At 38.7% G+C, this 21200-nt stretch overlaps 1 protein-coding gene and 1 long non-coding RNA gene across 3 annotated transcripts in view; one reads left to right on the forward strand and one right to left on the reverse strand.

Moving 5' to 3' along the window:
- arrdc1b (arrestin domain containing 1b) overlaps positions 1–12593 on the reverse strand; it is a 66088-nt gene extending 53495 nt beyond the window's left edge. For both annotated transcript variants that reach the window (XM_062031673.1, XM_062031672.1), the window contains exon 1: positions 12417–12593. In XM_062031673.1, the coding sequence (XP_061887657.1) occupies positions 12417–12534 (118 nt within the window). In that variant the 5' untranslated portion in view covers positions 12535–12593. The remainder of the gene's footprint in view (positions 1–12416) is intronic.
- LOC133638749 (uncharacterized) overlaps positions 12370–21200 on the forward strand; it is a 33556-nt gene continuing 24725 nt past the window's right edge. The window contains exons 1-2 of the long non-coding RNA XR_009823679.1: positions 12370–12591; positions 19261–19355. This is a non-coding gene — a long non-coding RNA (uncharacterized LOC133638749). The remainder of the gene's footprint in view (positions 12592–19260; positions 19356–21200) is intronic.

Here is a 21200-nt window from a genome sequence, read left to right on the forward strand (position 1 = left end):
ACCGCTAGTAAAACAGGTCTTGTATTTTCTATTTATTAAAAACAGTTATGCTATGTGCTTTTCTATGAAGATTAAAAAATGCCTGAACACAACTGGATTGTGTTTTTTTATTGGTTTTGCATGGGTGAAGCCCTCTTGGTGGTGGAATAATTAGCAGACAGGGTAAAGAGGAGTTTAGATATTGGACACATAATGCAGCCTCAGCGTTTACAGTACATTAATTTTAAAAGCCTGAAACGGGAGTAAGATGCTCGTTAACCAGAGAACCTTTATGACGAGGACATATCCTATCCTTGTGTCAGCTCCATAAAATATTCCTTTGACAAGCTTTTGTGTCCTTTCGTAACATGATATTTATGAGAGCATACAACAAATACAGGAGGAAATGGTTTGTCTTCATGTGGTGAAAATTGCTTTGCATACTGTATATTTCAATATGCAAAGTGCACTCTAATGGCACTCCGGTAATACTATCCTAATTTGGAACGACACCTCAGTCGGTACCCACTCTTCATATGCCAGAATATCTTATCTTACAAGTCCTGATTAATCAAGTTAGGATTCATGCATTATTGATTTAGAAACTGTCAAATGGCCAAAACCAGAAAGCCAAAGAACTACTCTGTTTCATTTGGGGATGTTCCAATCAGGGTTTTATGCTTCTGATTCCGATACTGATCATCCATGAGTAAAATCGGCTGATACCAATACCAAGACTGATCACATGTATTAACTGTAAGTGTTTTTTTTTTTATTTATGGTAAGCGCTATTGACACTTTAAAGATATGAACACAATATTTGAACTAGTTTATTTTTCCTATTTAATACATGCAATCGTTTGAGCAAAACCAAGTAAATAGTACACAATGATTAAACAAAAGCAAAAACTACTATCTCTACACCTAAATCCTTAGGTTTTTGTCCCTAACGTCATGCTGTGCCCAGGGATTCCCTTAGTTTGTAAACATTAACAAAAAACAAAACAAAAAGTTTTGAGAAGACAAAAATATTGACGAGATACACCAATTTATAGACAATCTCCCCACCCTTTAGGTGTCATGTGCTGACTGTGACAATGCCGACACACCAACAGTTGTTGTTACAGGGCTCGAATTTAACCACAGAAACCACGGCAACTGCCGCGACCGCCCTTGTCGTTTGCCGTGATGCCCTAAAAAATTGACCAGCGGCAAGAACATGCCGTGACCGCCCTTGACTTTTTACTTGGTAATGGACGAGGAATGTAACGGTAAACATTATAATGATAATTTGCTATAAAATTCCAGACGGTTAGTAATTCCGTCTAATTTTTCATTACCGAAAAACCGTCATTTATTATTGCATTTTAGCCAACACGAAGTCAGGTGCCTGCGCTCTAGCGTAGTTTGGCTTGATAATCATGGTGGACTAACGACACAGACTCTGCTCCGGAGATTTCCCCTCGTAGTAAACGGAGCCAAGCGCTTGGTTCAAAGTCATTTTTCCTCGCTTCCTGCCGTGCGTTTAAGAGCGCAATGCTGTGTTTAGATGGAGACTGGTGTGAACAATATTGGAGACAAGACGCACTTGTCCCCACACTAAAAGTATACAGCGAAGGAGAAAACTATTTGATGTTGCTTTTATTTTCTCAATACAGCGTCCATCAGCTGCTGTGACTGAGAATTAATGAGGTGAGGAAACATGCAGCAGGCGATGTGTCGTGAACGTTGTCACAACTTGTTTATAAAGTCTTTAGTTTGTTGACCGGGATACTCACTCGTCCTGCAGTGCTAGCTAAAATGTGTTGTCATCTCATCGAATTGAACGCAGGTTGTGAAGATTGTGTATTCGATGTGAGAGGTGTAACTCCTTTTTTTGTTGGCCAAACTGTTGTACTGAACCACTATGAGGCGTTGGAGAAGAACATAACTTCTTTATTAGACTTCATCTTCATTAACCAAACTGCTTTGTGGTTTATTTTGATATCAAAAAGTACATGCCATGTTTTTTACATTACTTGTGTTTTTTTCATGACACGAAGGTATTACTTCAAAAACCGTTCATGTGACACAGCGTTTTGGTAATGTTTTATTATGTATAGTTAATTCCTATACAACCTATTTCGGCTCAAACTCTCAATGGATCTGTCCCGATACAGCATCTACATGTACATATAAATGTACATAACTTAAAAAATAAAATAAAATTAAAAAAACTTGCTCTATCAAAATGTAAAAATAGAGATAAAGGCATCATGTAATGACAAAATGCTGACAAGTTGGTATTATTAAAGAATATAAAAAACATAATATTTGTCTTTTGATATATGGATAATGTTTATTTATAGCCTTTTTATTAGACATTACAAATGACATGATGGTATTATGTTCACACTCCAACACTGCTTTACCTAACAATCAGTAATCACAATTTCAATATTGATAACAATAATCTTAAATATTACTTTGGCCATAATTGTCAGCCCTAGATCTCAATCTCATACATGGACACTATTTTGATCTACATGGACAAAAAGTGCAGTTGCGTCTTATGGCCATCAGGTGTCATCTTTCAAAATTGGAGCCAATGCCTCGAAATAAAATAATGTTTGCCTTGGTGCCCTTCTAACTTTCTTTGGTGCCCTAAAATATAAGCAGTCCTTTAAGGCAACACTTGCCTTGACCTTAAAAAGTTAAAATTCGAGGCCTGTTGTTATATTATCCCCTTTCTGATTAGGGGTCTTCAACATGTTCCAGGCCAAAGACCCCGAGACTTACAGTGAGACGGAGCAGGGACCCCTACTTATACATCATGTATAAAATTGTTGTTCTAAATTAAAACTGTTCTAAGTATACAATAATTTTTTTATGTGTGTTTAAAATAAATGTTATTTGTGGAAAAATTGCGGGGGGAATATGAAGAAATATATTTTTTTAAGTCTAAAAATGTAACTACCTACCCAGGAATACCTCTGCGGAACCGTAGGGGTCCAGACCACCGTTAAAGACATCTGTTCTTGACTCTTATTAATATACTTTTTGAATTCTTGTTAATATACTTAATATAATTTACTTTTTAAAGGGGAACTGCCCTTTTTTTTTTAAAATGTTTGCTATAGTTCACAATCATTGATTTACTGATTTCCTCAGCACATTTATTACCGTTTCCATAGCAGCCTACTTCCGAATTCCGGCAACAAATGTGTGCTCCTACTTTCGGAAACAAACGCGAGTGTGTTGTAATCATGGCAGACTTGGTAACAGACAACGAAGATGACTATTTTTGGAAATTTTAAGAAAGTAAACAGTGTGTGATGTACTGCCATACTGTCACGTTCTTAAAGTTCATACATTTGGTTTGATGAAATTGTCCATGCATTGCACAGCTTTTATTTTTCCGTCTATACACAAGCGGTAGCAAATGGATGGATGGACACAGTAATGCCTACAAGGCAGGGAGTAACTCAACCCTCTTGAATAGGTTCTATCTCACTTTGTATGGTTTGTTGAGTTTGCACAGGGTTAATATCTGGAAATGGAAAATGAGGTATGTCATACCTAGAGGAGTTTTTATTTACTATATTTTGTTCCATCCCATATAGGCTGTGACTTAGTTTAATGGCTTTGTAGATAAACTGAGACAAAGTCTAAGTTAATTGCGTTCTTCTTTGTGTTTTTGCAACTTCACCATTTTTTTTCCCTCAGAATTTTCAAGTAACTTGAAGTGTTATGTCCATCCATCCATTTTTCTACATATGTACCTTTTCAGAATGTCCAAAGTGAAACAAGGAAAACAATCTTAAGTTGTCGTTGTTGCGTTTTTAAGTTATAATGCCATGATTTTACCAGTCCGGCCCACATCGGAATTGATTTTCTTCCATGCGGCCCCTGACCTGAAATAGGCTTGACACCCCTGGTCTAAGTGGAGGTGAAAAGTGTATTTGTCAACATCAGTGTTGAGGTGTGAGAACCCATCTGTCAGAATGATTACACATAAACTAGCCACCTCCCCTGCGGAATGCGCGTTGGAGGATTACAGCAAAATGTGTCATGTCACTTCTCGTCACACAAAACCTTTTTTCTAAACAAATCTTTCACCGATTCAATGAGGTAGGGATGAACATTGCGTCAAACGATCCAATGTTTTTGTGCCTCACACCAGTGGGGTTAAATGGAATTGATTCCAACTGACCATCTGAACGCAGTATTTTTGTGTTTCTGATCAACAACTATTCACTTCTTCTATACACCCAGTGCCCGTACTACCCATACTAATCAATGTCTTTAACTATTTTAAATTCAGGGATCCCAGTGAGGTAAAAAAATATACATTAATATAATGAAAAATATAATTTGGAGGTGAAGGAGGCCCTTTTGGAGGTTCAGGGGGCAATGCCCCCTGAAGTTGAAGAGATTTATTTTTATTTTTAAGATGCTTTGGAAGGTATTTCCTACATAGAAATTCTGTAAAAATGCAATTTAAAGAAATTAGTCGTAGGGCTAGTGTTTTCATGTATGAAAAGATCAATTTGAAGTTCTAAATAAATTTAAGAATAATGACATAATTATGATAACAAATATTGTAATTGTAAAAACTGAAATATTTTGTTGAAGTAGTGAGTCACTTAGTTTATGGACGGGTACCTTTCACATTTGAATCTATTAGGTAGAGCTAGGCAATCGGCATACATATCAGTATGTATCACAATATAAATAAAATCACTATTTGTGCCATATTTAAATGTAACTTTGCCAGTCAGACATGAGAGACATCAGAAGGTTATTTTTGATGGAACTGTATGTTTTGAACATGACAAATGCACTGGAGAACATGATATAACTGTTTCAGATAACATGCTCTATGTACAGTGTTTTACCGTATATTTACACACACTGCCAATATTATTTAAACAATGTCATTGTGCTCACAGCTCTTTATGTCTATATGTGTGTGTGTGTGTGTATGTATATGTAAATCACATGCACACGTGCGGAAGACTTGAGTGTCAATCATCCCTTTCGTACACGTAAATGCAGAAACACACTGCTCGAGGCATTGTACCATGCAACAATTTGCATAGTACAATGTGCAACGTTATCTCATGTGTTAAACTGTATTTAACGATACATGACACGCACGGGCAGTTAAAACAACACAGTCCTCATTTAAAAGTCCTCTATTTTAAATGGGTTATATCAGTGTTGGCGCTGGGAATTTTCAAAATGTGGTACTAGGGTCATAAAAATGGGGTCCCACAGTAAATTTTTGGGGTACCACTTTTTTGTAAGCGTTTTAAAAACAAATGATGAATGTATGCATTATTCTGTTATATCTCACATTCTATATTGTGTTTTGGAAAAAGGTTGTCATTAGAGATGTCCGATAATGGCTTTTTTGCCGATATCCGATATTCCGATATTGTCCAACTCTTAATTACCGATACCGATATCAACCGATACCGATATATACAGTCGTGGAATTAACACATTATTATGCCTAATTTTGTTGTGATGCCCCGCTGGATGCATTAAACAATGTAACAAGGTTTTCCAAATTAAATCAACTCAAGTTATGGAAAAAAAATGCCAACATGGCACTGCCATATTTATTATTGAAGTCACAAAGTGCATTATTTTTTTTAACATGCCTCAAAACAGCAGCTTGGAATTTGGGACATGCTCTCCCTGAGAGAGCATGAGGAGGTTGAGGTGGGCGGGTTTGGGGGGTGGGGGGAGGGGGTAGTGGGGGTGTATATTATAGCGTCCCGGAAGAGTTAGTGCTGCAAGGGGTTCTGGGTATTTGTTCTGTTGTGTTTATGTTGTGTTACGGTGCGGATGTTCTCCCGAAATGTGTTTGTCATTCTTGTTTGGTGTGGGTTCACAGTGTGGTGCATATTGGTAATAGTGTTAAAGTTGTTTATATGGACACCCTCAGTGTGACCTGTATGGCTGTTGACCAAGCATGCATTGCATTCACTTGTGTGTGTGAAAAGCCATAGATATTATGTGACTGAGCCGACACGCAAAGGCAGTGCCTTTAAGGTTTATTGGCGCTCCGTACTTCTCCCTACGTTCGTGTACACGGCAGCGTTATAAAAAGTCATACATTTTACTTTTTGAAACCGATACCGATAATTTTGAAACCGATACCGATAATTTCCGATATTACATTTTAAAGCATTTATCGGCCGATAATATCGGCAATCCGATATTATCGGACATCTCTAGTTGTCATAAACGTTACTTAATTCATTGATTTAATTTGCTTCGTCATGAAATTATGATAATGGTGTGCCAGGGCATACATGCATATGACAAATGGAACTGTATATTCTCACCTGTATGTAGATCAGCAGTTGTTTAAAAACCGCCACATGTACACTTTCATGGCAAATAAGGCCAACAAACTTAGAATTTGGCAAGTTAGTTTCAATGTCATTTTAATACAGTGGCACTCAATGCTTCTAGCATTTCATCTCTGGCTTTGTGATGGTCATAAGCTGTGTGTTCCCCTTTAAGAATGGCGGTATGTGGGGTGGGTGACGTGTGTAAGTGAGTGGGCAATTTAGGAGAGGAAGCGCTAGCATGTTCAGGAGTGTTAATAGCATGGTGGATGTCCGGTTAGCTTTGTGGAAAACATAAAGAGTTGTAACAAATAATTCCGACCAAAGAGCGGAACTGTAGGCACCCAAATTGGAGGGTGTTTCTTGGTGCCTGGTGAGGCTGGATCTTAGAAATATGTTGAAGAGGTTCATTTAGCCTACTGATGTGTATTTATAAATGGTTGATTTATATGGGCTAGTAAGGTAAATATGGATCTTAGAAAATCAGTGCACCCGGTCGTAAATGTGTTCTTTTTATTAGCCCGTTACCTTGGCGTGCAAAACATCTTTCCATCGTCATAAGTGAGCCATTTGCTGAAAAGTGGCTCCTGAAGCCACTTGTCATTGAACCTTCGCTTCTTGGGTTTATTGCTCGCCATGACGAAAACATTAACACGCGGGAGTCCGGAAATGCAGTATTTGTGATCGATAAAACTTTCGGAGAATCAAAATTGAAGAAATTGTACCGGAAAGTGCATTACTTTGAAGTCGATTACCGTATTTTTCGGAGTATAAGACGCTCCGGAGTACAAGTCGCACCGGCCGAAAATGCATAATAAAGAAGGAAAAAAACATATAGGTCGCACTGGAGTATAAGTCGCATTTTTTGGGGAAGCTTATTTGATAAAACCCAACACCAAGAATAGACATTTGAAAGGCAATTTAAAATAAATAAAGAATAGTGTACAACAGGCTAAATAAGTGTACGTTATATGAGGCATAAATAACCAACTGAGAACGTGCCTGGTATGTTAACGTAACATATTATGGTAAGAGTCATTCAAATAACTATAACATATAGAACATGCCATACGTTTACCAAACAATCTGTCACTCCTAATCGCTAAATCCCATGAAATCTTATACGTCTAGTCTCTTACGTGAATGAGCTAAATAATATGATTTGATATTTTACGGTAATGTGTTAATAATTTCACACATGAGTCGCTCCTGAGTATAAGTCGCACCCCCGGCCAAACTATGAAAATAACTGCGATTATAGTCCGAAAAATACAGTAATAATTTACTATTTGACCCGGCAAATATAAACAAAACAAAACAAGGGCGAAAAGCGATAATGGGTAAAAAAAATTACAAATTAATAAAAAAACCTGCGTCCTGGGGACGCGTGGACTTCCGGAATTTGGCGTTCTTTCTGATTTCAATGCGTAAAAAGACACAAAAAGTGCGTTAACGCCAACACTGATACTGTAATATTTGCTGCAATATTGAATACTATTAATCAAATCAAATCAACTTTATTTATAAAGCACATTTAAAATTTACCACAGGGGTAGCCAAAGTGCTGTACAATGGGCAGGTTAAAAGATAATACGAGAACCGAGCAAACACAACACAACACAAACAGAACACGATAAAAAATAAATAAATAAAATAAATAACACATAAAAACAGGTTCACAGCAGGTGTATTATGGGGCGCCATTGCAGGATGGATATCACTCAGTTTTAAAAGCCATGGAATAAAAGTATGTTTTTAAGAGCGATTTAAAAACAGGAAGAGAGGAGGCTTGTCTAACACTCATAGGTAGGTCGTTCCAGTGCTTGGGAGCAGCAGCGGCGAAAGCTCTGTCACCTCTAAGCTTCAGCCTTGTGTCTGGGACCGTCAGTAGCAGCTGATCGGCTGATCTTAGGGATCGGGTGGGGCAGTAAGGCTGAAGGAGGTCGGAGAGATATGTTGGCGCCAGGTTGTTTAGACATTTAAAAACAAATAAAAGGAGTTTAAAATTGATTCGGTAACGCACAGGGAGCCAGTGAAGGGACGCTAATACAGGTATAGGGGTGATGTGCTCACGTCTGCGGGTCTGTGTTAGCAGACGAGCAGCAGAGTTCTGCACGAGCTGCAGGCGGGCGAGGGAGGCCTGGCTAATGCCTACATACAGGGCATTGCAGTAGTCAAGACGAGTCGAGATAAAGGCGTGGATTAATTTCTCGAGATCATGTCCTGATTTTTTGAACGACGCTGCTGATTTGTTTTTCGAATTTAAAATCTGAGTCGAACTTTACCCCCAGGTTTGTGACACAGTCGCTGATATACGGGGTCAGAGTGCCGAGGTCAACGTTGGGGGAGGAAGAGCGACTTGGACCGAACAACATAACTATTAAAGTTTAAAAGGTATGCAATTTCAAGCAGTGTATATATTTTTTCTGTCAAAATTTAAAAAATCAATTACATTTAGTGAGAAAATATTAAAGTACTTTACTGACACATACCATTTCCAGGTGTTTGCGGGCCAGATAAAATGATGTCGCGGGACAGATCTGGCCCCCGGGCCTTGAGTTGGACACCAGTGTTGTAAATGAAGCAGGATGGCTTACAAAAAGAGCTTTAGTAGAAAGGTGACAGCAGTCCTCTATTATGCCCTAAAATCAGTGTCACACAATGGACACATTGTTCACTTCCAGTGTATATCTACTTTACAAGCCTACATATTGATTATCATTATGGACAGCTATTTGATACTTTCACAGAACACCAGTTGAATGCATATGTGTATCTGTTTAAATCAGGCGTGTCAAACTCATTTTCATTGAGGGCCACATCGCAGTTAAGGCTGCCCTCAGAGGGCCGCGTTCAACAGTGAATAATATACAGTATGAATAGAAATGTGTATATATAAAAGTGAATTACATTTTATATAGCGAAGTGAATTATATTTATATAGCGCATTTCTGTAGTGACTCAAAGCGCTTTTACATTGTGAAACCTAATATCTAAGCTACATCTGTTTTTAAACCAGTGTCAGTGGCACTGGGAGCAGGTGGGTAAAGTGTCTTGCCCAAGGACACAACGGCAGTGACGGCGGGGATCGAACCTGGAACCCTCAAGTTGCTGGCTCGGCCACTCTTTCAACCGAGCTATACCGCCCAGATGAAAAACATGTGTATAATCATCTACGTATTTGATTATTATGTCTTTTTTAATGTACGCTGTACAAAACAAACTCTTTAGATTGTACTGTTAAAAAATGGCAGTTCAGTCACCAGAATTGTACCGTAGTATTTGCTTTAAAAAAAAAATGTTTACAGCATATAAAATTAATTCATTAAATAAAATTAAATGGAATGGAAAAACGGTAACACTGTTTTTTTACGTAAAAATTCATGCAAGTTTTTTATACTGTAAAATCTACAGTTGTTGTGTTTTATAGTGTATTATTACTCTATATAAAAAGTGGATTTTACTGTAAAAAATGTTTACTGTTAAATTTTTACATGAACAGTTTGTTGGATTACTTGCTCTGAATTTATAAGTCAAGCAGATATTTAAGTTAAGTTAAAGTACCAATGATTGTCACACACAAATTGTCCTCTGCATTTGACCCATCCCCTTGTTCACCCCCTGGGAGGAGCAGTGAACAGCAGCGGTGGCCACGCCCGTGAATCATTTTTGGTGATTTAACCCCCAATTCCAACCCTTGATGCTGAGTGCCAAGCAGGGAGGTAATGGCTCCCATTTGTATAGTCTTTGGTATGACTCGGCCGGGGTTTGGACTCACAACCTACCGATCTCAGGGCGGACACTCTAACCACTAGGCCACTGAGTAGGTACTTCTCAGTTTAAGTATTTATCTTACTATAAACTTTATAGTACTCATTTAAGTATTTATCTTAAATGTGTAAATGCTCCAAAGCATTCACACATGTTTTTTTTTAACAATAACATTGTTTTGAAATGTATGATGATAAGATATTTTGTTTTACAGGGTTCGTACACCTTGTCCATGGCCAAATTAAAGCACTTTTTAAAGACTTTCAAGATCAATTTTCCAGTTTTTCCAGTAACCTTCAAAAAGCGAAAACCAGTGTGAATCAATCCATAGCCTTGTTGTTTGAGGTCACCAAATACGGAAAATCTGCTAAAACACTGTCTGCTCTCATTTTCTCGCACATTTGACCCACTGATGTTCTGTGTACCTACACTCTGTCCTCCTCCTGTCTAGGCCTGCTGCGTGTGTGTGTGTGTGTGTGTGTGTGTGTGTGTGTGTGTGTGTGTGTGTGTGTGTGTGTGTGTGTGTGTGGGGGGGGGGGGGGGGTTTGCGAGGGGTGGGGGGGCTGGATGTGTGTGGTACACAGAAATGTATGACATACTTGCCAACCTTGAGACCTCCGATACCGGGAGGTGGGGGGTGGGGTGGGGGGCGTGGTTAAGAGGGGAATATATTTAAGCTAGAATTCACCAACTCAAGTATTTCATATATATATATATATATATATATATATATATATATGTATGAAATACTTGACTTTCAGTGAATTCTAGCTATATAAATATATATATATATATATGTATATATATATATATATATATATATATATATATATATATATATATATATATATATATATATATATATATATATATATTTTTTTATATATATATATTAGGGCTGCAAATAACGATTAATTTGATAATCGATTAATCTGTCGATTATTACTTCGATTAATCGATTAATAGTCGGATAAAAGAGACAAACTACATTTCTATCCTTTCCAGTATTTTATTGAAAAAAAAAACAGCATACTGGCACCATACTTATTTTGATTATTGTTTCTCAGCTGTTTGTACATGTTGCAGTTTATAAATAAAGGTTTATTTAAAAAAAAAAATATATATATATATATTTTTTTTATTTAAAAGCCTCTGCGCATGCGCATAGCATAGATCCAACGAATCGATGACTAAATTAATCGGCAACTATTTTTATAATCAATTTTAATCGATTAGTTGTTGCAGCCCTAATATATATATATATATATATATATATATATATATATATATTTCTTTTATTACACATATAAATAAAATAAATACTTGAATTTCAGTGTTCTGGAGGCTATCCAGTAGATGGCAGTATTGTCCTGTTTAAGAGTGTCACAACATTGCTGTTTACGGCAGACGAACTGCTTTACGGTAGACTAAACGTGACTGCTGTTGTTGTGTGTTGTTACCGCGCTGGGAGGACGTTAATGAAACTGCCTAACAATAAACCCACATAAGAAACCAAGAACTCGCCCTCGATCATTCTACAGTTATGATGTCATTGGGCAGGCAAGCTGTTTATATTGTGGGAAAGCGGACGTGAGAACAGGCTGTCTCCACTCAGGTCCGCATTGAGCTGGAGGGGGCGTGGCCTCCAGCTCCGGCTGAATAACGGGAGTTTGTCGGGAGAAAATTTCTGCCGGGAGGTTTTTGGGAGAGGCGCTGAATACAGGGAGTCTCCCGCTAAAAACGGGAGGGTTGGCAAGTATTATTAGAGATGATTAAAGTGTAAATATATGTAATTGTACACAGTACATTTATTTTAGTAATACACTTATTAAGAAAAGATAATGTACTTTATTTACACATTATTTCCACGCTTTCAGGGGCCACACAAATTGACGTGGCGGGCCAGATCTGGCCCCCAGGCCTTGAGTTTGACGACTGTGGTTTAGAACTTATTTCACAGGATGTGAAATTGAAGAAGTAGAATTCATGTAAACAACAAGTAGAAGCTTGTCTCAGGCAGGATGTAGACCGGGATGTGACTTTTTAAAACGTCGAGATAAAGCCAAAAACCACCAACTGCCTCCGAAGCCAGATAAAGAAAATGTTGGCAGAGTAAAAAACTAAAATATCCACAATTTGCCATTGCGAGAAAATAATCCGCGACATTATCAAGGTGGAACCGAACAACACCCTCCATTCGTCTTCCGCACGTCCGCCACCACCACCGTTGAAGGTAAAACTTTGTCAACATTCATGTATCCCTGCGCGACTCCCCCCGACTAAAACACTCGACTCCTTCGAGGAAACTGACACAAACATTACCTTTGTACGGCAGGGAGTTGCTGATTCGTATTTTCACCGTCCCGCTGATAGACTCCCCCGGACTGTAAACCACCTTGTTGTTGGCGAAAGTAATGTCAAATTCTTGAAGCTTGCCCATGACGGCGCTCCGCTACTCTCGCCTTGGGGACGCGATGCTTGGCGCTCACCTGCTGCTGTGAGTAGGAGGGGTGGGGGGGTGGGATGGTCGATACGGGTATCGACCATAGCGATACTGGGTCGATACTCTCGTAAGGACATTGATATCTCTTTGTATGTTTACTTTCAACACAGTACAGTCGTGGTCAAAAGTTTGCATTCACTTGTAAAGAACATAATGTCATGGCTGTCTTGAGTTTCCAATCATTTCTACAACTCTTATTTGTTCGTGATAGAGTGATTGGAGCACATACTCAGGGCCGGCCCGTGGCATAGGCCGTATAGGCAAATGCTAAGGACGCCGTCCATCAGGGGGCGCCACGCCAATGCCACAAATGTTGAAGAAAAAAAAAAAAAGTTGGTACTATCATTTCTAAATGCAAAAAATAATCCCACGTTAATTAAAATGCAAAGTAAAGCCTATTTAATAGAAATATTATTTGTTACAACATTACGCCCCTCCCCCCGCACGGTGCGCCCCCTCCCTTCCTGTATCATGACTCTTTTTGGACGTCACCACAAATGTCAAAACGGCCAAAACTGTCAGGTGCCCAGGGAAGAAAAAATAGAAAAGAAGAGGAGGAGAAACGAGAAAAAGACAGAGGTAGCAGTTAGGTAACGTTAGCCTACATGAAATTATTTGTCTGTTACAGAATGTGATAGTAACCTGGCTTTTTAGCATTAAGCTAATGTTACATGATTCGGCAATTGCTAATCAATAAATAGCTAGTTCTGTTTTAACGTCGGGTTAATATTGTGGAGGGGGCTGAATTGTTATGGAAAATAATAATGTAACGTTAGGTAATTACAGTACTCCCACCTTACATTCCTCAGGGACATTTGTATTAGATCTTTTAAGCAGGTGTTTTTGTTTACATTGTTATTGCCTTCTGGTTAGCTAATGTTTGCCCTGCAGGTAATAGTCACTTTTCCACCCCTTTATATATTAGGTATAGTTGTAAGCCTAGTTGTTAAAGTGCACATCATTAATGTTAATTAAGCAATATCACAAATGGAATGGGAATGCTGTTTTTTAATTTGAGCACTGCTGTGATTCGGTTAAAGATAATCATAACAACATTCTCATATAATATGTTAATTTGCTTTCTTTAAGTAAAAAAAAGGTCAAAGACAAAGCTATTCGGTTTCTTGTGAGTATATACACTTCACTGCCGATGTGGGGGGGCGCCACCTAAAATCTTGCCTAGGGCGCCAGATTGGTTAGGGCCAGGCCTGCACATACTTGTTGGTCACAAAAAACATTCATGAACTTTTAGGAATTTATTATGGGTCTAATGAAAATGTGAGCAAATCTGCTTGGTCAAAAGTATACATACAGCAATGTAAATACAGAAAACTTTCCTCCAGAACAGACCTGGGCAAATTAAGGCCCGGGGGCCACATGCGGCCCGTTAAGCTTTTCAATCTGGCCCGAAGGACATTACCCCCCCCCCCCATTTTTTTTTCTCGATATTTAAGATTGATTTTACCCTTCGCGTTCATATTTCGCTGTGTTTGTTGCATTTCGCTTGATTGTAAATAGGGATGTCCGATAATGGCATTTTGCCGATATCCGATATTCCAATATTGTCCAAAATCTTAATTACCGATACCGATATGAATGGTCTGAATGAGTTGAAATGTTTGGTGTTGAAATTTTTCAAATAAGTCGAGAAATGTTGAAGTAGTAACATGTTGAATTGAGAAATGGTATTTCCTTTTCTTTTTTTTTTTTTATTACATTATTGTGAGGTTTTGTATTAGTCTTCCTAAAAATCAGATATAGCGGCCCCCAGACACATTTTTTTTTTCAAAATTTGACCTCCCGGGTCAAAATAATTAGGGATGTCCGATAATGGCTTTTTTGCCGATATTCCGATTTTGTCCAACTCTTAATTACTGATACCAATATCAACCAATACCGATATATACAGTCGCGGAATTAACACATTATTATGCCTAATTTGGACAACCAGGTATGGTGAAGATAAGGTCCTTTTTTTAAAAAAATGAATCAAATAAAATGAGATAAATAAATTAAAAACATTTTCTTGAATAATAAAAAAAAAAGTAAAACAATATAAAAACAGTTACATAGAAACTAGTAATTAATGAAAATGAGTAACATTAACTGTTAAAGGTTAGTACTATTAGTGGACCAGCAGCACGCACAATCATGTGTGCTTACGGACTGTATCCCTTGCAGACTGTATTGATATATATTTCTATATAATGTAGGAACCAGAATATCAATGACAGAAAGAAACAACCCTTTTGTGTGAATGAGTGAAAATGGGGGAGGGGTTTTTTTTGGGTTGGTGCACTAATTGTAAGTGTATCTTGTGTTTTTTTATGTTGATTTAAAAAAAAATAAATTTAAAAACGATACCGATAATAAAAAAAACGATACCGATAATTTCCGATATTACATTTTAAAGCATTTATCGGCAGGCCGATATTATCGGACATCTCTAATTGTAAAATATGTTGTCAATATTCAGTGTTTTATCGTTCATAGTTAATGTTGTAAATCCCACATTGTTTATTTTCATGTACATTCTGGGTGTCTCATTCAGTAAAAAAAATGAAAATTCCATTCCGTTTTTTAAGGCGGTCTGTCATAACGTTTTAGCACTCAATCAGACATTATTGTGAGGTTTTGTATTAGTGTTCCTAAAAATCAGATATATTTTTTTAGATCTTTAAGATGGAAACTGTAGCCGCCATTATGATGTGTAGTGATGTTTTCAAATGACCGTAATTATTGAACTATACAAAGTATTTCAATGGTCGGAATCTGCGCTTTTGCACATGTTGTCAATATTCAGTGTTTTATCGTTCATAGGCAATATTGTAAATCCCGCATTCTTTATTTTCATGTACATTCTGCGTGTCTCATTCATAAAAAAAGGGAAAATACCATTCTGTTTTTTTTAAAGCAGTCTGTCATAACTTTTTTAGCATTCAATCAGACATTATTGTGAGGTTTTGTATTAGTGTTCCTAAAAATAGATATACCGGCCCTCAGACATATTTTTTTCTGTAAATTTTTGCCCCTCGAGTCAAAATAATTGCCCAGGCCTGCTCCAGAAGGTCTTATCTTTGTCCATGTGATGTCAGATGAAACAAAAATTGATACCCAGCAATATGTTTGGAGGAGAAAAGGTGAGGCCTTTAATCCCAGGAACACTATACCTACTGTCAAGCATGGTGGTGGTAGTATTATGCTCTGGGTCTGTTTTGCTGCCAATGGAACTGGTGCTACGAAGTTACTGAGTTCATTCCCGGGCTCGGGATCTTTCTGTGTGGAGTTTGCATGTTCTTCCCATGACTGCGTGGGTTTCCTCTGGGTATTCCGGCTTCCTCCCACCTCCAAAGACATGCACCTGGGGATAGGTTGATAGGCAACACTAAATTGGCCCTAGTGTGTGAATGTTGTCTATCTATCTGTGTTGGCCCTGTGATGAGGTGGCGACTCGTTCAGGGTGTACCCCGCCTTCCGCCCGAATGCAGCTGAGATAGGCTCCAGCACCCCCCGCGACCCCGAAAGGGACAAGCGGTAGAAAATGGATGGATGAATGGATGGATGGATGGAACTGGTGCTTTACAGAGAGTAAATGGGATAATAAAAAAAGGAGGATTCCCTCCAAATTCTTCAGGACAACCTAAAATCATCAGCCCGGAGGTTGGGTCTTGGGCGCAGTTGGGTGTTCCAACAGGACAATGACCCCAAACACACGTCAAAAGTGGTAAAGGAATGGCTAAATCCGGCTAGAATTAAGGTTTTAGAATGGCCTTCCCAAAGTCCTGACTTTAACGTATATATTATATACTGTATATATATATATTATACAATAATTTCACTTTGTCCTGGGTGTGTTGCCATAGTCAGGAAGTAGTCTTTGCCAGTAAGTTGAATGTGACAGTCTTGTCTTTTGTTGAGTCCGACAAAGTGTTTATAAAGTCAGCATTGTATTTATTACACAACAGCGGGTTGTGACGTGCATCTTAGTTGTAGTTATTATGACCAAATTTGGAGAGGTTGATTTCACCTAATCGGTAGCATGTATGTCATATATATTGTAAATTAGCATCGAGCTAAGGCATTTTGAAAAGTGGATCCTTACTTTTGAGCCCTTTCTAACAGGCATGCCTGCTTTGTTGGTGTGGATGACACATGCAGTGAAGGTATCTAAATAAGCTTTGATATTAAATGAATCTGCATCCAGTAGTACAAACCGACAGAATTCGGTCTGTACTAAATTTGGAACCCATTCATAATCGGATTACTACACAAAACTCGCAGTATCGCTCACTCCTGCCTACTATCAGCCCAATATCTTCTGGCTGTATATCACATATTTATTGGCGACTTTGCTGTTTTTTAAATTTGTTTTAATATCTACATTATTTGTCAGGGGAATAATTTGTGAAGTGAATTAGGAAAGTGTCTGCAGCAACATTTTAACCTTCTTCTTAAGGATAAATTAAGCGTGATATAACTAAATAAAACCCCAAATAAGGTCAAACTATAAGGACTATTTGAAGACAACTGTCAACAGGAACATGGTTGCAGAGTGATACTGCCATCTAGTGGTTGCAAATACATGAATCATTAAATCAGGTAGACTATAATAGAGCGCTTTAGCATGATCAAATTAGAGAGTTAGTGATTGTCAGTGCTAATCTTTTAAGATTTGATCACATGCTTGATGATTTACTCCCCAAGTTTGGTTTAATTTTGAATATATTTTTCAATACATTTGTGGTGAAACTGCAACTTGTACAACTTTGGGGTTTCAGTGTTCCGCTCATACATTTTTTAACGAATGAATCCCCGATTGTTTTCTTTTTTTTCATCTTTTATTACACACCATGAGCAGAAATACATTCAATACTGCAAAATAAACAATTGTAAACAACATATTAATGTATACAGTTGGTATGTATATTTGGATCCATCTACAAAACCCCACACCAGTGAAGTTGGCACGTTGAGTAAATGGTAAATAAAAACAGATTACAATGATTTGCAAATCCTTTTCAACTTATATTCAATTGAATAGACTGCAAAGACAAGATATTTAATGTTCCAACTGAGAAACTTCATTTTTTTGTGTGCAAATTATCAACTTAGAATTTAATGGCAGCAACACATTGCAAAAAAAATGGCACAGGGGCATTTTTACCACTGTGTTACATGGCCTTTCCTTTTAACAACACTCAGTAAACGTTTGGGAACTGAGGAGACCAATTTTTGAAGCTTTTCAGGTGGAATTCTTTCCCATTCTTGCTTGATGTACAGCTTAAGTTGTTCAACAGTCCGGGGGTCTCCTTTGTCGTATTTTAGGCTCCATAATGCGCCACACATTTTCAATGGGAGACAGGTCTGGACTACAGGCAGGCCAGTCTAGTACCAGCACTTTTACTATGAAGCCACGTTGATGTAACACGTGGCTTAGCATTGTCTTGCTGAAATAAGCAGGGGCGTCCATGATAACATTGCTTGGATGGCAACATATGTTCCTCCAAAACCTGTATGTACCTTTCAGCATTAATGGTGCCTTCACAGATGTGTAAGTTACCCATTCCCTGGGCACTAATACACCCCCATACCATCACAGATGCTGGCTTTTCAACTTTGCGCCTAGAACAATCCGGATGGTTCTTTTCCTCTTTGTTCAAGAGGACACAAGGTCCACAGTTTCCAAAAACAATTTGAAATGTGGACTCGTCAGACCACAGAACCACTTTTCCACTTTGCATCAGTCCATCTTAGATGAGCTCGGGCCCAGCGAAGCCGGCGGCGTTTCTGGGTGTTGTTGATAAATGGCTTTCGCTTTGTATAGTAGAGTTTTAACTTGCACTTACAGATGTAGCGACAAACTGTAGTAACTGACAGTGTTTTTCTGAAGTGTTCCTGAGCCCATGTGGTGATATCCTTTACACACTGATGTCACTTTTTGATGCAGTACCACCTGAGGGATCAAAGGTCCGTAATATCATCGCTTACGTGCAGTGATTTCTCCAGATTCTCTGAACCTTTTGATGATATTATGGACCGTAGATGGTGAAATCCCTAAATTCCTTGCAATAGCTCGTTGAGAAATGTTGTTCTTAAACTGTTGGACAATTTGCTCACGCATTTGTTCACAAAGTGGTGACCCTCGCCCTGTCCTTGTTTGTGAATGACTGAGCATTTAATGGAAGCTGCTTTTATACCCAATCATGGCACCCACCTGTTCCCAATTAACCTGTTCACCTGTGGGATGTTCCAAATAAGTGTTTGATGAGCATTCCTCAACTTTCTCAGGTCTTTTTTGCCACTTGTGCCAGCTTTTTTGAAACATGTTGCAGGCATCAAATTTCAAATGAGCTAATATTTGCAAAAAATAACAAAGTTTTCCAGTTCGAACGTTAAATATCTTGTCTTTGCAGTCTATTAAATTGAATATAAGTTGAAAAGGATTTGCAAATCATTGTATTCTGTTTTTATTTACCATTTACACAACGTGCCAACTTCACTGGTTTTGGGTTTTGTATATTTAAACCACTTCCTTGACTTGGCTTGATTTACGCTTTCTCTGCCGCATTTTAAACGGACTGAAATTGTCTTTTTTTAACCAGACTTCCTGTATTGATAAGAAGTTGAGCAATGGCTGTTGTTAAATTGCATTGTTTTCACCAGATTTTGCATCACCATACCCTCGGCTGTCAAAGATCCTGGAATGGGGGCCTGAGACCGATGTCTCCATGACAACAGACGAACACAATGGTTGCCAGGTAACGCCTATATCCATGAAAATCAGGTATGCATGTAACCGGTGGTCTCTTCCTCTGCGTGGTGTGTAGCTTGTAATGAACACGCCCGACACCAGGGGTCGCTGTTCAGCTGCACTTTACTTGTGTTAACGGATCTGACAATACAGGAAATACGAACGTTGTCAATTTTTTTTCTGCCATCGTCGAGCCCCTACACAAATATAACAGCACAGAACAAGAAATAGTGAACTTTAAGTTCTTAACGAAACGATAAATGCACTTTTCTGTCGCCGCATGGACGCCTCCCTCTGCCGTTATCGTGGACAAAAGGGAAGTAGGAGGGCGTGTCCAACACATATAAACAGGCAGGTGTCACAACAATGTTGGAAGAGGAAGGGGCCCGCTCCAAACTGTTCCCACTAGGTTGGGAGCATGGAATTGTCCAAAATATTTTGGTATCCTGGAGCATTCAAAGTTCCTTTCACTGGAACTGAGGGGGCCAAGCCCAACTCCTGAAAAACAACCCCACACCATAACTCCTCCTCCACCAAATTTCACACTCGGCACAATGCAGTCCGAAATGTACCGTTCTCCCGGCAACCTCCAAACCCAGACTCAGACCCACAGTCTCCATGCCTAAGTGCTTGATTTTATACACCTGTGGCCAGGCCAAGTGATTAGGACACCTGATTCTAAACATTTGGATGGGTGTTGTGGAGAATGCATATATGTTTAAGACATACTTTCCAACCTTGAGACCTCCAATATCGGGAGGTGTGGGTGGGGGGTTGTTTGGGGGCGGGGGGCGTGGTTATTTACAGCTAGAATTCACCAACTCAAGTATTTCATACATATATATATATATATATATATATATATATATATATATATATATATATATATATATATATATATATATATATATATATATATATACATAAACATATACATATATATATATATATGTATGAAATACTTGACTTTCAGTGAATTCTAGCTATATATAATTTTTATTTTTTTTAAAATTTTATTTACATAGAAAAAAATGGCTATCCATTAGATGGCAGTATTGTCCTGTTTAACTTCTCCGTTCATGATGAGTATATCATTTCGGCCGCCATGTCTGTAATTTCCTCGTTCTTCTGCTTCGTCTCCTTGTTGTGTGCGCAGTTGTGCACTCTATAAAATGCCCTAGATGTTATGACGTCTTTGGGCAGGCAAGCTGTTTATTTTGTGGGAAAGCGGACGTGAGAACAGGCTGTCCCCACTCAGTCTCAGGTCCGCATTGAGCTGGAGGGGGCGTGGCCTCCAGCTCCGGCCGAATACCGGGAGTTTGTCGGGAGAAAATCTCTGCCGGGAGGTTGTCGGGAGAGGCGCTGAATATCGGGATTCTCCCGCTAAAAACGGGAGGGTTGGCAAGTATGGTTTAAGAGTTCTTTCTTTATTCATAGTCATGTTTGTATCAGCTAGTACTTTTCCTTTGTATATTCTGTATACCAGTTTCTCTTTGCCTACATAGGTCTGTTTAGTGTCTTAGACATTGGAATGTCAATACATCCCCGCTCCTTGCCTTATCAGTGTTGGGAAAGGGAGAGGCATTCCTTTTCTGTTCCTTTTTTAGACCAGTTGATCTGCCGTTTTCTTTTCTAATTTGCCCCCTCGCCGGGTTATTCCGGTTCCGGTGACCGTGGATGAGGTGCTGGCTGTCCAGAGTTGGGACCCGGGGTGGACCGCTCGCCTGTGCATCGGTTGGGGACGTCTCTGCGCTACTGACCTGTCTCCGCTCGGGATGGTCTCCTGCTGGCCCCACTATGGACTGGACTCTCACTGTTATGTTGGATCCACTAGGGACTGTACTTAGAGGGG

The sequence above is a fragment of the Entelurus aequoreus genome, linkage group LG21 (assembly GCF_033978785.1).
Source record: "Entelurus aequoreus isolate RoL-2023_Sb linkage group LG21, RoL_Eaeq_v1.1, whole genome shotgun sequence".
NCBI lineage: Eukaryota > Metazoa > Chordata > Actinopteri > Syngnathiformes > Syngnathidae > Entelurus > Entelurus aequoreus.